General features: G+C 43.6%; 1 protein-coding gene across 2 annotated transcripts in view; it reads left to right on the top strand.

Annotated features, from left to right (window-relative positions):
* The window catches only part of KIDINS220 (kinase D interacting substrate 220), an 82,747-nt gene that overhangs the window by 46,861 nt on the left and 20,024 nt on the right, over positions 1-15,862 (top strand). For both annotated transcript variants that reach the window (XM_083856044.1, XM_083856043.1), the window contains exon 23: positions 6,252-6,430. In XM_083856044.1, the coding sequence (XP_083712170.1) occupies positions 6,252-6,430 (179 nt within the window). The remainder of the gene's footprint in view (positions 1-6,251; positions 6,431-15,862) is intronic.

Genomic DNA, 15,862 nt, shown 5'->3' with positions numbered 1-15,862 from the left:
TATAAAGGCTCATTTATTTTTATAGCAATTTGATGACACATCTGCTTGCTTTATTCAGCTGAAAAGAAAATGTTGGTTCTTGGTGTTTTGTAAAATTGCTTTGTTAAATTATTTTCAAAATCGTTCAACTTTTAACAAATGACATTTGATACTAACATTGGAAAGCAATTTCAGCTAATTAAGTAGATCCTTCTATAAACCATTGGAACATTAAGATGACAAACTGTTCATTCAGGATTATTTTAATTGGTACAATTATTGTAATTTTGTTGCAATTATGTGTTGAGCTAAAAGCTTTTGTTTAAATCATTTGAGGGTTTTTTTGTTAATATACATAAGTAAGAAGAAAAGAAGTAAAATAAAAACGGAAGATAAGCATTATCTGTTTACTTTTTCATTACAGTGCTTTAGACAAGTATCTATTGAATTATTCTTTTAGAAAAGTGTGTTACATGCTTTCAGCAAATCTGTATATATTTTAAATATTAAAATTGAGCAAGATCATTGAAATGTAACTTTTCTGGAAGGTTATTATGTTAATTCTAGTTTTGACACTGTTTAAATACGTTTTAAGAAAAAGGGTGAAATGAACTTTTGAGGGATTTGTGAGTTGCTTAATGCCTATTGATGTATTAATTTAAGAAGTGTAGCTATTTAGTGATTATAGAAATTAAAAATGAAAAAGCCATTGAAGGTGCCACATTCATCACTCTGATTATAATGTTCTCTGCAATCATCTTTGCCCAGGCCAGGTTTAAATAAATCACTTCCTTTAAGTAGACAATTTAGTATTCTTGTGGACCTCACAGTGAGGCATTACTTCTAAAATATTTAACCTGCTTTTTGTTTTTCCGTTTCCTTTTATTGCCTCACTTAAAATGCAGGGCACATAAAATTATTATGTTTCTTACTGTGCTAATAGTGTGGTCTCAGTGTTAAAAGGCAATGTACCAGTTGAGTAGTAGGTGGTTGATGCCCACCTTTTTTAAAATTGTTTTGCCTTTTGTAATTCAAATAGCACTGCAAAGCTGTGAATGAATCCGGGCATTTGTAACTGCTTTAGCACTTTATTTTAATCATAAAGTATGCCAGAGTTGTTTAAAGAACAGAACTTTTTATAATATGGCTCAGTTGACAGTGTGTGATCCTGGATGTGGGAGATTAGTTTAATAAATATCAATCTTTTAAGCATCAGAATGTTTTTTGCTTTCTGAAATTATCAGCAGCAAGAACACTGAGGAGAGGTGGTTTATCTGCTGGTACTTGAATAGAGTCAGTTTTGCAAAGCAAGCTTTCCTGAATACCTATGGTAATAGGAGTTTTTAAATAGCTATTGCATCTGTTCAGTGAAGTATCTTCTGCTTAATATGCACTGAGGGGACTTGAATTTTTGTCTACATAGATATATCAAACTATAGCTTTCTCTTTTTTTGGTCTTTATAAAGATAAAACATTTATTCCCTTATGTTATATTATTGAGTGTGTGATGACTTTTTATTCCTGTCTTTATATGAATGGGCGTATAAGCAAATGTTCTTTTTCAGTGTCCAAATGACCTGTTGCAATTCTCAGTTTGAGAGAGAATATTTGCAGCCCACTTGCTGATATGTTGATAGCACTGCAAGGTTCCTGGAGCGATTTGTGTGGGAGTTTTTAATGCTGTCATTATATTGACCAAACATGAGAAGAGCAAGATAAGTAACTTCAGCACAGAGCATAGTATTAGTAGGATTTGATTATTAGGAATTAGAGATCAGACATCTAATTCACAGACTGTTAAGCATCAAAATTTCATATTGCATTCCATAATGGTCAAGATTTTCCAGTTTTGTGTTTCTCAGTATCAAACCTCTAGAAATCTTTTTTTCTCATTTTTAATGACAAATTATTTCACTATTTTAAGCAACACTTTTGACTTGTACTATATTGAGAGGAAAAAATTAAAAAGCACGTGGTAGATAAAACATGACATCCCTTCATGCTCATACCTTCTGTTGCTCCATTATTTAATAACAATTAAGTCATTTGCTTTTTATAAAGTGAAAAAGTTAAATGACTCTTGTCCTTGCAGTTGCTTGCTCCTGTAAAACACGTGAGAAAAAAAAACTAGGTGTGCAAAGATTAATTTGAAGCATTTATTTATTTTCACCTTCAGGGAGAGAGGTTTGGAAAGAGCAGGGATAACGGCCCTTTGGGGTATGATGGCTTGTAAAGAAGTCAACCTTCCACCAGTGTGGGAACAGCAGGGCAGGCTGCTCCATGGCAGAGGGTGAGCTGGAAGCTGACGGGAGCAGCAAGGCAGGCCTGGCATTGTGAGCAGGGGGAGAGCAGTCCCTCAGAAGCCAAACGGGAAAAACGGAGCAGGTTCAGTGGCAGTAACCAGGGACAGCAAACTGCCCTGTGGTGTGTAGCCACAAGGTGCAGATCAAGGCAGGAAGTTAAGCCAGTGGTCAAGGTCAGGACCAAAGGTGCATTGATGTAGCTCAGAGGAGGACCAAGGGCAAAGGTCTGAGCTTAAAAGCTGTTCTTAATTCAGGCAAGAGAGCCCTGCAGTGAGGCTTCTCACAGCTCTTGTCACCACAGCCTAGTTACTCAGCTACACTATCAGAGCCAGCCTTGAGCACCTGCCTCAAAACCCCTGGCAGAGGGAGGAGGTGGGTAAATCCTGTTGGCGCATTCCAGGGCCTGACATAACTGATGGCATAGGCAATGTGGGCACCTCCAATGCAGATGAAGGTGGTTGATTTTGGCTGTTGCCATTTTGCCACCACCTAGCAGGGTAGTGGAGATGGTCAATAGGTGCAACAGCTTATCACCTTCCTCTGAGTTATGCTGGCAGCCTTCAGTGCTGGACACATTGTGGACCATGGTGGTTATTTTCTAAGTCTGGCATGGAAGTACAAGGTGAACATAATTAGAGCAAATTTGAATCTAATTTACAGTCTCTTGAATGAAAGATAAGATTATGTGCCTCTGTGTACTTGCACTAAGTTATCTATATTTGAGGAGAAAGCCAGAAATAATTCATCATTGTTGCAATATAACTTACTCCACAATGAAAGCAGGTTTTAGTTTCAGCTGCTCATGGGAAAGAGATGTGAAGAGCAGTGGAATGAATTTTTAAGGTTCACTTCAATCAATGAAATGTTTTGTTTTAGCTTCATTCCTTCTAAATTCAAGTAGTTTCTCCTGGAAACAGACAGTCTGTAACACTGACACTTTTTGATGTTTCTGATTTAAAAAATAATTCTTTTTGCCTTTAGGAATCTAGCTCCAAAATGAGAATAGTGTGTTCACAGTGCTTTATTTTTAGATCTACATGCTTATATTTTAGAAAAAGTAACTCCTAAAGTGCTTTAAATGCTAACCTTTTATTTTTTTATCTGAGAAGTGCAGGCATGTATGGTTTTTGTGGCTCTTTGCCAAAAGATTATCATTTACATAAATATTTCTTTCAAAGGCGTAGTTTAAGACATTGAGCTCAGGAGGTTAGAATAGAGACTTCAATCTGCACACCAGCAGTGGGCTATTGGCTTCTGAACAGTAGCTTTGTTCATCGTATTCAGAACACTGTTCGCATTCAGACTTAAGTAGAGCTGGCATTAAAAATCAGCTAATTTGTTTCATGTGATTCATCAGCTGTGTGTTTTATTTAAATCTATGTCACATTCCCTTTTGGCTTTTTATTTTGTAGATTGAAGTGTTGAAGTAGGCCACTCTTTAACTCTTCAGTTCCTGACTTGAAAAGTGACTTAACTTTTACTTTTCCAGTGTTGAACTCCTGTCTAAAATACTAACAGTAAATATAAATAATGAATATATGTAAGTAAAGTGTGCATTAAAGATCTTGGGTTTTTTTACCATCCGATGTTTGATTTAAAACATATGCATTCACAGTCAGTTTAGTTGTAGTTTTATATGAAGCTAAATAGAACAACCTAAGGTAGTAGCTAAATATTAGTGTAAAATATGAATTTCTCAGATTCTGTGGAGTATACAAGTTTTACTTTCATACAGAAAGATCAGTTGAGGTTTTCTAATATGCAAAAAACCTCAAACTGCTGAACAATCTGATCTAATGGTATGTTTCAGAGAAATGTGAAATATTCTTACTTTTTCTTTTGCCCCTTCAGTCCTTGAGGTTAGGACTACTTTCAGCTTCTATTAGATTTCTTTAAACTGATGGAGAATGAATTTTCCCATTATTTGAAATTGCAACCTTTGAGTGTCAAGTTTGTGTTCTCACAGAAGCACCATCTTTTATTCTCTTAAGGCTGGAGTCTCTGAAGTCTTAGATACACTGAGCTTCCCTAAAGTGGATAATCCAGCTGCCATCTGGACAACGTCTCATAACTGTTTGCAGAATCAGAACTTTTGTTAGAATAGGCTACACTTGCTTCTATGCTTTATATTTGTTACATTTTTCCTGTGCTATAAAGTAACTTCTTACTGTGAATAAAGTTATTCACAGACGCTCTTTGTGACAGCAGGTATGGCAGTATTCTTCATCTGTTAGGTACATGGTCCATTGTTTCCTGGTATAATTTGTTAATTCTACTCTTAGTATATGGCAAGAATGTCATAAAAGATCAGATTGAAAGATTCATACAGCTGAAATACATTTTTAATGCAATGGAGTTGCACTTCAAGCATATAGCATTGGCTCTCAATTATTTTATTTTAATACTAAGTATTCTGTGTAAATCTGCCACTTTTGTCTCTGGAATAATCCCATGGTACATAAAATTCTACTCTCTATGGTGGATCTAAAAATGAAAATTAAAAAAGATTGTTGCTTTTAAAAAGCAGACAAATTATGAAATAGGATATGATTGTTCAGCTAATGGTAGACTTAGTTCATTAGCTGTATTAAAAATACGATTCAACCACTTGGGGGTTTCTTTTAAGTGTTTGTTTTTTTCTCACAATGTGAGTTTGAATTTATTTAATGTAAGAGATTCCTGGTGTATTGATGATTTACTGAGTGTGCATGAGTCTCCTTTCTCCCTTCCCATCTATGCATCAGTGCACTCATTTCCCCCATGACAACATTGGTAGTTACCTTAGCTCTTTTAATTGGCCAGTAGTCAGAAAGTTGCTTACACTTTCTTTGTTCTGTGCTCCCTTCTTCTTTTAAGCAAGCTACAGCAGCTCATAGAGCAGCCAACATATCTATGCTGTTCCCTTTTGTCATAGAGTTGTAGTCTTAACATGTCTTTGAAAAGAGCCATTAAAAAAATCATAATTAATTTTATATTTATATAAAGGGGTTTTTTTTCCTCTTTTTTTTTTCTATTTTTCCTTTATATACAGTGTAGTTACTTCACTGATATTCATATAGAGTGGTGTCACAGTCACTTTGTAGCCATTACCGTAACTATGTTCGTCATTCTCAGTGCATTCTTTCACTGTTTACATTTTTATTATACTGGGTGTGAGAAATACTTTTTCATTGTAGGAATCTTTAATTTAGATTATCATTCCTCATTTGATATGAGATACCAGTACTATGAGATGAAACCTCAAATAAGATAGGTTCCATCTGAACTACAATGTCAGCCTCCACCACTTGCTTGGTAGGAGCTTTTCATAAACTTCCACAAGACTAACATTTAATCCTTCTACTTGTTCCTTCCTGAAACTCTCCTTTATACTAGTGCTCACAAAACCCCCACTGTTGCTTGACAATAGTCATAATGCATGAACAGTCCCTTACATTGAACATGTCTCATGGTTTTGTTGTTTTCATTTGTTTGTGGCTTTTTCATAGAAGGTGAATTGCTTGAAAGCAGGTGGCTGTTTTCTCCCTTTTTACAATGGAAGCACAGTTAGATTTTGATCAACTTCTAAGATGCCTGTTCCTGTTACAAAAAGTTTAAAAATGAGATGGTTTTTCCCATGGAATTTCTGAATTGGGTATAGGAATTTGAATAGATATTTGGGGTTAAAGTTCACAAATGTTAACTTCCCCTTACTTTGGATTTGACATTACTGATGTATGGCTTCTTTGACATTTCTCTGAAACATACCATTAGATCAGATTGTTCAGCAGTTTGAGGTTTTTTGCATATTAGAAAACGTTACATTGATCTTTCTGTACACAGTGCAGCTCTTGATGGGTTCTCTTATTTTTCAGAGAACAGGGAGAATGGGTGCAAGCGTACTAGTATTTCACCTTAGAATTTTACTTTGTAAACTGAAGTCATGCTCTAGTAAATATGGTTTATGATGTATCTGATTCTACCCTCCAGAATTTCAAAGAACATTCCTACAACTAAAGATGTTGAACCTCTACTTGAAATCGATGCAGATATACGGAACTTTGAAGTATTTTTATCCTCACGAACACCTGTCCTTGTTGCACGTGATGTAAGAACCTTTTTGCCTTGTACAGTGAACTTGGATCCCAAGCTACGAGAAATCATTGCAGGCAAGTATGATTTCAAATAAATGGAAAATGATGAATCTATTATTTATTGTAAGTAGAGCTACTTGGCATGTCACACAGAACACTCATTTGTTCATCAGATCATACCTTCAGATTGTCTAATTTGATTTCAGTAAGAGGCCATTCAGTTTCACTTAATAGTTTTGCTGTAACAGCCAGACCATCCTAGACTAAAACTTCTCTTTTGGAGGGCAAAGTCCACTGTTCCTGCTTTGCAGAACACTTTAGGAGATGGAGGAAACCAATACACACAATATTTTAGTAGAAAAGATGCAAGTTGACTTCAGATCTCTGTTAACAATTTTGAAAATATATCTAAAACCCTGTAGAAATGGTCAGTGAAACAAAGTCTTCTCCAGGCTGAAGAACCCCAACTCTGTCAGCCTTTCCTCCTAGGAGAGTTGTTCCTTAGAATCTTGTAATGGCTTAGGTTGGAAGGGACCTTAAAGGTAATCTAGTTCCAACCCCCCTGTCATGTGCAGGGACACCTTTCACTAGACCTCAGAACCCCATTCAACCTGGTCTTGACCACTTCCAGTGTTGGTGCATCCATAAATTCTCTGGTCAACTTGCTCACCATCTTCATGGTAAAGAATTTCTTCCTGACATCTAACCTAAACCTACTCTCAGTTTGAAGCCATTCCCCCTTGTCTTGTCACTATGTGTCCCTGTAAATGGTCTTTCTCCACTTTTCTTGTAGGCTCTCTCCAGGTGCTGGAAGGCTGCAATTAGGTCACCCCAAAGCCTTCTCTCTGAAAAATCCCAATTCTCTCAGCTTTTCCTCATAGGAGATGTGTTCCATCCCTTATGAGTCATCTTTGTGGCCTCCTCTGGACTTGCTCAAATACATTGATGTCTTTCCTGTGCTGGGGATCCCAGAGGTGGATGCAGCAATGCAGGTGGAGTCTCGCCGGGCAGAGAATTTGTCCCTGGTGTCTGTTGGGACTCTGAGCCATTGGCCTCTCGATGCAATTGTCCACACCCCATATCTTATCAGGGTAACAGTCTACCCATCAAATGCATCTCCAATATAGAGGGAAGAATATTGTGGGGGACTACATGACAAGCTTTGTAGAAGCCCAGATCAGTGCTATCTGTAGCCCTTCCTTTGTCCACTGATGCAGTCACTCCATCACAGAAGGCTGCAGGGTTGATCAAGCAGGGCTTTGCTGTGGTAAAGCTGTTGCTGGCTGTCTTGAATCACCTCTGTTCTCCATGTGCCTTAGCAAAACTTCTCAGAGGATCTGGTCCATGATCTTCAGAGGCACAGAGGTGAAGGTGACAGGCTGCTAGTTCCTGGGGTCCTCCTTGCTACTGTTTTCAAGAATATGCAATCTCTCCATCTCTTGATGTAGAGGGCAACCTCTCTTCCCCTCCTTCCTCTCCCGTCCCTTTTGAACACCTGCAACCATCAATAGTTGCTCTCCTGTCATAGGATTCATCCACCAAGTTTCTGGAATGGCAGCCAGGTCAGGGCTTTCTGGCAGCACGGTGGCTTCCAGCTCCTCCTGCTAGTTTGCCCACTCTGTGTGCACTGGGTAGAGGCACCTCAGCTGAGCTGTCAGCTGTGTCAGCTTCTTAGAGGAACACCCTTTAATTCCTTTGTAGTATTTCAGTGGTGTTTTCCTGTTGACTTCTGTTACCTCAGGAGTTCCTGGCTGATCTCCATATGACTTTCAGTGGAGAAATTGTTGCTGTCCAACATGAATGTCCCTTGGCACAGGTGCCTTTTGCCTGTTGTGGGGAGAATACAGGGCCCCCTGGATCGTGGCTGTTCTGTCTCAGGAAGGCCAGAGCATGATTCCAGCAGTCTCTGTCCTCTGACTCTGTCATGCTTCTTAATCTTTCTGCTTACTTACTTAACTCTGCCACCAGGGTGGACCAGGGTGGTCTTCTGGTCATATCTCACACACCTGTTGTCCCTACTGCCATCTGACACTGATGACAGGCTCTGGCCCCTCCCCACAGCTTGAGACCTGGATGGAGCTCTGTCTGCATTGTCACATTCTTGGCTGTCAGTTCACTCCATTTGGTTTTCCCAGGCTCCAGCTGGTGCCAGGAGCAAACTGGCAGGTGTGGGGAACAGCAGGCACTAGCAGTGCTGGTGCTGAACCTTTGGGGTGTTCTACCCCAAGCCAGACAAGGAGACACTGACAAGGACCCGAGCAAAAGAGTTCTTTCTATGAAGTTCCAGTAGGTTTATTACTGAAGGGAAGTCAGGGAGAAAAGAGCAACAGATACTACTGTACAGCAGCTTTTAAACAAGGCATGGTACAATGGGTGGAACATAACAGCAACCAGTGAGATCCCTGTGGGTGGGCAATACAAGGGGAGGTACAGAAAATCATGACCAATGGGGTACACAAAGGGGAGGATACAGAACCAAAGTGCCAATCAGACACCAAGGAGCAGAGAACATTCTGGATAGAAGGGTATGGGTAAACTCTGATGGACAGGTGAGGGGTTGGCATATTTAGGGATTGACAGGGAAGGGTCTGGAACAGAGGGTTGGGTTAACTTGATGGGCAGGAGGGATGGCGGGAGCATCAAGAGCTGAACCAATTATGAGGGAAATAAGGAGGATTAGGGACACACCACAACATCTCCACCTTTCTTTTTTCAAAAGAAAGAAGGATCTGGGTGCTATTAATATTCAAGCTCATAAAGCCATGTGGAAGGGATTTGGACAGGAGAGGGATTAACAGTCAGGGTTGTCAGGGTCTTTGGGGTCTTCAGGGTGTTCTAGGACATTGACTTGGGGAGACAGTACAAACTGTGACAAGCAACACTTTTTCAGAATGGATAATGAGATTATAACAGTGAAAATGATAAAAATAACTTCAAAAACAGTCTTTAAAATGGAGGTGAGCCAGCTCAACAGGCCCCATCCTGAAAACAGTTTATTCAACCAGTCCTCGGATTCCTGCTTGATGTTGTGCAGCATATCTTGCATTTTTCCGATGGCTGCGCAGATGTCCTCTTTCTTGGTCTTTTAAGTCCGTGCAGCAGAGGCCCTCGAATTCGTGGCAGTCATGTTTATTTAAAAGCAGTAAGAAGTTGATGGCTGCCTGATTTTGTAGGGTGGCCTGCCTGGTAATTTCTTCATCTGATAGGAGGTCACTTATGGCAGTTGAAGTAAGTTTGGCTTGTTTGGCCACCCAACACTCTAGGTGGCCCAATTCACCTAGAGCCTCGGCTGCTGCCACCCATGGCAAAAAGATCAAGATGGCAATCCTTTTGGTTTTCACTCAGTGAAAAATTTCTGCATCGCAATTTTCATCCAGGTCTTTGAAGTGCACATCTCTTAACACTGTGCTTTTGGACTGTCAAATTCATTTTTGCACACCATTTATCAGTTTGGGTCTTGTTGGGGGTAAACAGCGTCAACCGCCCCAACGTACATGAGCCTCTCATCAGATGAGAGGGGAGTCTCGCCCATGCTCAGTCCCTGCAGACAAAGAACGTACCTTGTTTGAGCTTCTTTGGGGTCTCGCTCTCAGTGGATGGTCTGCCAACTTTTGCAAGTGCCATGCACCAGTTCTTGGCAATAAATTTTTTCTTGTGCTGGAGCACATCATGAAAGGTGTTACATAGGTGTTACATTGGTATGTGGGCTTGTGATATTGAATGCAAAGGCTGGCCGTGGCAGAACCCAGCAGCTCAAACTCCTGTGGTTCCTTCTCTAGTTTGCTCCCAAAGGAGCATGGGGTTGTCCGCAGGCAGTTTGAGTTGGTAAGTGGAGCCTCCAAGGTAAAGGATCTTATGGGGACCCTTGTCTGCATTAACTCAGTTTTTGAACTCTAGCATGGACTTTGGGAGCTCAGCAGGGCTATGTGGAATCCCTACCAGGCATGTTGACAGTGGATTGTCTGCTGCTGCTGCCAGCAAAGATGGTCTTGTTTGAGGGTCTCTGCCAGGGCTATCCACACATTCTTTTTTGGTTGAGGGACCATCCATGCAACTGCAACTGGGGCCAGGACTCCAAGGCTGAGCAGGATGAGAAGGACCTTGCTGGGTTCCTCACTAGGGGAAACTGAGGAGGGTAGTAGATATAAAATATGAGTAACTTAAAACTCATCAAGAAACCAATTCAACAAAGGAAAATCAGGATAAAATGGAGAAAAGGGGTTTTCTTACCCACCTAGGGACCAGACGTGGCTGACGTCTGACACTCATTCTGGGTTATCTGGAGGTCTTGTTGGATGTCTGGGGACATACGGCTTCACCCATTTCTGTGGGATCCACTGGAGCCCCTCTGGGGTGGATACGCAAGCATATCCCCACGTGACCAGCTTGTAAGGACCTTCGATCCTACAGCTTTTTGGATCCCTGATGAGAATCAGTGGATGTTCTCTGTCTCTGTGGCTGCTATGGGGAGAGAAATGCCTCACAATGGGAGGACTCATGTTATGAAAAGAGCAGTTCAAGAAATTTATTGGAAACAGTGACTTTAAAGGCGTTCTTGTGGGGTAAGCCCCCTCCTGCTCTCCCATTGGCACCCCGGATCCTCTTGAGCGAGTGGTGGGTTCACTCAACCACTGCTTGACCAGTGGGGGAGTGAGAGATGCCTCACTTGTGCTCTATTCCCCACTCCTGCAGGAAGGTACAGAAAACCTTGGAGACATAAGCTAGACTGTTATCCATTTTGATCTCCTTGGGGACCCCCAGGACAGAGAAAGCTTGCAGCAGGTGTTTTGCTGCATGCTCTCTTTTCTTGCCTGCATGGGCAGAGGCAAACACTGCTCCAGAGAACGTGTTGACAGAGACATGCACATACTTAACGCGGCCAAATTCTAGGACGTGGGCGGTGTCAGTCTGCCAGATCTCACAGCTCTGAAGCCCCCTGGGATTTACCCCAGCTCCCAGTGAGGGCAGGGCAGACTGTTGACACTGTGGGCATGTGGCCACAATCGCCTTGGCCTGGTTGCACTTCAGGTGGAATTGTTTGACCAGCCCAGGCACATTCTGATGGAACATTTGGTGGCTCAACTTGGCCTGCTGAAACAGATCCGGGAGCCTAGTGAGCTCAACAGGGGCAGCGGCTAGGGAGTCAGCTCTGCTGCTTCCCTCTGCAATTGGCCCTGGCAAATCAGTGTGTGACCACACATGCATAATGAAGAACAGGTGCTCTCAATGGGAGACAGCATAAATCAGTTTTGAGAGCAGCTCGAAAAGAACTTTGTTTGAGATCTCCTTCAGGACAGAATGCTCTGCCCTGGCTACCACTCCTGCCACATAGGCTGAATCGGTCACCAAATTGAATGGCTCCGGAAACTGCTCAAGGGCTCTGATGACTGCAGCCAACTCACCAATTTGAGGGGATCCTTAACATATTTAATGTCTGTCTCCCATTGCTCAGTCTTGGTGCCCTTCCCGGTCATAACTGACCTTTGGGATGCCCCAGACGTGTCTGTAAAAACTGTCAGTGCCTTGAGTGGCTTGCGGCTCCCTTTATCCTTAGGAACCAATTGGAATTTCGTGGCAGATAATTTACAAGCAGGAGCGTGGACTGAAAGCTGCCCATGGTAGCTTGCCAACACAACCTGCAAGATCTCATGATTGCACAGGAGGTGTTCAAACATGTCCTTTGTCAACACCGTCCGGCATGACCCATCCTCCAACAGATCAACCAGCAAGTGGATGTATGCAAAGTCACAACTGGCCAATTCCAGGATTGTTTCTAGCTTTGACAACCAGTTGTGCCATCAATTCATGTGGCCTTGTAATGTTTTTGGGCCATTGGTGACTGAGGAACACTCACTTCATGATCAGGAGTGGATCCCTCTGGTCCTGGTCCCACTGGAACACCAACCCATGTAGGTGGGGCAGCCTTCCCAATACAATAAATTTGAAGGGCAACTCAGGGTTGCACCAATGTGCCTGCCTCTCCTCGAGATATTTCTCCAAGTTTTCTAGGGCAGCCTTTGCCTCTGGGGTCAGGGTCCTAGGAGAACTTAGCTCCTCTCCCCCTTTCAATAGACTGGAAAGAGAGGCTAGGTCTTCAGTGGTGAGGCCTAGCCAAGGTCTGACCCATTGCAAAGTCCCACACAGGGAGTAGAGGTCCGCCAAAGTCTTTGGATCATGGTTAAATGCCAGTTTTTGAAGAACAATGGTTCTCTCAGTGATCTTCTGGCTCAGTATTTCCAAGGGGGCATCCGCTGTACCTTTTCCTTGTGAAGGGAGAATCCTGCGGATGTCAGAACATTGACGACTTGGTCAAGGACAGGCCGCAGTAAGTTGTCATTAGGGGCACAAACTAACACATCGTCCATATAATGCAATATCATTGCATCTCCCGCCCTGGCACGGACAGGGGACAGCAATGAGGTGATGTACCACTGGCAGGTGGTTGGGCTGTTCTTCATTCCCTGGGTAAGAACGCACCACTGGGATCTCCTCATTGGGGCTTCTCAGTTGGTGGTAGGAACCGAGAAGGCAAACCTTGGAGCATTGTCTGGGTGTAGGGGAATTTTGACAAAGCAATCTTTGATATCTATAACTGCCAATTTCCAGTTTTGGAGGAGCATTGTGGGGGAAGGCATCCCTGGTTGGAGAGGGCCCGTGTCCTCAATGACTTCATTAATTTCTCTGAGGTTGTGGAGTAGACGCCACTTGTCCTTCCCTGGCTTCTGAATAACAAAAACTGGAGAGTTCCAAGGGCTGAAAGTGGGCTTGATGTTTCCCTGAGCTAATTGCTCCTCCACGAGCTCATTGAGCGCCTTTAATTTCACCTTATTCAGCGGCCACTGCTCTACCCAGATAGGTGAATCTCTGCTCCAATTAAGTTTCTGAGCAGGGTGCTCCTCAGCGGCTGCAATTAAAAATCCCGAGGGGTTTTCGGGATAACGATTTTAACCCCCCATTGAGACATCCCTAGAGGGGAACCTTATAATCCACAACGAATGGGTGTAAGGAAGCCAGTTGCCCTTCTGGCCCCTTAATTTGTATTATGTCCTTTGAAATTCTAGCCAGTTGGGCACCCCCTATGCCCTGAATCTTGCCAGCCAAGGGTTGCAATTCCCAATGTGATGGCCACATCCTGTTATGGATGATTGTCACATGTGCCCCTGTGTCTAACAAGCCCTCCACTCCTCGGGTCTTGGACCACCGGTTAAGATAAAATGTGATTTTGGGCTTGTCCTCACCCACTACCTCCACCCCGTAGGCCTCTGGTGTGTGGTCATCGACTGGTACCTCTCTTGGGGTTGGGATCACCTGCGTGATGGTCTGGTCTCTGGGTAGGTAGAATGGAGGGTGGGCGCGCCGTGCCAAAAGAAAGAGCCCTTCCAGATCTGTTAGAAGTGTGATTGGAAGGATCTCTATCTTGGGGAGAGTGCACTTTGTGTCCCCAGTGAAAAGATACTTACAGCAAGGTTCCTGAAATACCTCGTCTCTTCTGATGGCAGTCACTGAGATCAGGGTCCGGCGCCTAGAATCAAGAAAGTAGTTCTTAATGGTTGTCAGCAAGAGTGGTGGCCTAGGCTGCCACACCTTGTGGTTGCATTTGGTCAGAGTCAGTTCAGTTAGTGGTGTCAAGTCTGATCCCACCCCCTCCCTCCGAGCCAGCCCCATTTATATCATCACGTGGGGCAGGCTTGTGCTTCCACCCTAGTTTTTTTTCTGATCAACTTTATTATTGTCTTTATTTGGCATTGCTGCTCCCTTTGGGTTGGGAGCGGGGCAGTTCCTCACCAGGTGTCCCTTCAAACCGCAGCGAAAACAAGTAGGGGGTTGACGTGGCACCAGAGGTGGTGGCAGGGTTGGCGTTGCAGCTGCAGAGATGGACATCGATGTTTGTTTCTTTCTCTCTTCCTTGGTGCACGTTAGTATTGGCACTTTTGCCGAGCAGGCCTCTATGATGGTGGTCAGCGTGGGCGGTGGGTCAATGGGAAGGCCCACGATGACCTGCTGGCAGATGGCATTCGCATTGGCCTTGACCCTGTTGAACAGCAGCCTTGCATGCAGACTGGGGTCATCGACTTCCTTTTCCAAGACTGTCTTCATTCGGTTAACAAAGTCCATAAACCTCTCATCAGGTAGCTGTTTGATGTCTGCAAAACTAACTGGAGGGTCAAGCGATGGTAACAAATTGAACGCTTGAACTATGGCTTTACGAATTTTATCAAGCACCCCCTTTGACAGAGCCCTAATCTGCTCTTTTGGGTCTGCCCACTCCCCCTCGCCGCCCAGGTGATCCATCGTGATCGCATCTCCAAAGGCGTCAAGGGCACTGGTAGAACCCTGCAGGAGTTCAGATCGGATTCCCCTCAAGGATCATTTCCATGTCCCTTCCCAGAGCATGTACTCTGGGGACTCGAGGAGACATGAAAGTAAATCCTTAATATCAAAAGGGGTGAGGGTGTTGGAGGAGAAAGTGGCCTTAAACAGAATTTTTAAAAAAACACTCTCCCTCCCAAAATCCCTTTGGGCACATGCAAGCTTCTCTTTAATTTGAAATGAGAAAGACTCCCATTGTGGTAAAAGCCTTTCCCCATCACCATATGAAACTGGAACGATGTGTGGGAATGAATCCTGTTCCTGGTTCCGGGTTCCTGGCTTGTCACATCCGGTCTCCAAACCGTGGGAACAGGAAGCAGGAAGAGGCAGGGCGGAGCCGCAGGAGGAAGAGGAGGACTCAAGAGTGGTACAAACATATTGAGGGACGGGGGTAACAGGAGGCAGGTTCAAGGAAGGTGTGGTGTCAAAAGGAAAAGGAGGAGGTGGGGTTTGGGGAGGAGGTTGGGAAAGGAAGGGGTTGGGTAAGAAGAGAAAAGGATTGTGGGAAGAGGAAGCACAAGTGGGGGGGCCGACCATGCGGTCTCCACCATCTTGTGATCTTCGAGGCCATTTTGTGGGGTTGGGGCAAGGAGGGACAGCAGGGGGATTGGGGAGACTGGGGTGGAACCTTGTAAGGAACAACTTTTGGGGTAGAAACTGGAGTAGAGGGTTTGTGGGACAGGTCTCTTGACAGCATGGCCAGTGCTGTCAGGGCATGGGTGCTGGAGGGGATGCGGAGAGCCAGGGAGAGACTAAGACAATCCTGGCTACCCTGCACTTCGTGGGCTTCCCTGCGCGCCTCCCCCAGCGTGGAACGTGGGGTTTGGGAAGGTCGGGTACGGGTAGGAACTGGGGTGGATGGCTGCCTCTGCATTCTCCCTCTTGCAATTAAAGGGGACCAAATTTGTACGAAAAGTGGCAAAAATTTGGCAGTGGGAGTGTCCCCTTGATTCACCAGATCAGTTAATTTGAAGCCCACTCTGTCCCAAAAGGGGATAGAAACAATATCAACTGCGGACACTCGGGGAAAATGCAGGTGCAGCCAGTGAATAAACTTTTTTAACAGCCCTTTTGAAAACTTTTCCCCCCACCCACCCTCAAGGAGACCCACAACTTGGATATAATTCCCTCGCTGCT

Source organism: Zosterops lateralis (genome assembly GCF_965231275.1).
Source record: "Zosterops lateralis genome assembly, chromosome: 3".
Lineage (NCBI taxonomy): Eukaryota > Metazoa > Chordata > Aves > Passeriformes > Zosteropidae > Zosterops > Zosterops lateralis.
The sequence above is the reverse complement of the archived record's forward strand: the minus strand, read 5'-3'. Positions and strand labels throughout refer to the sequence as shown.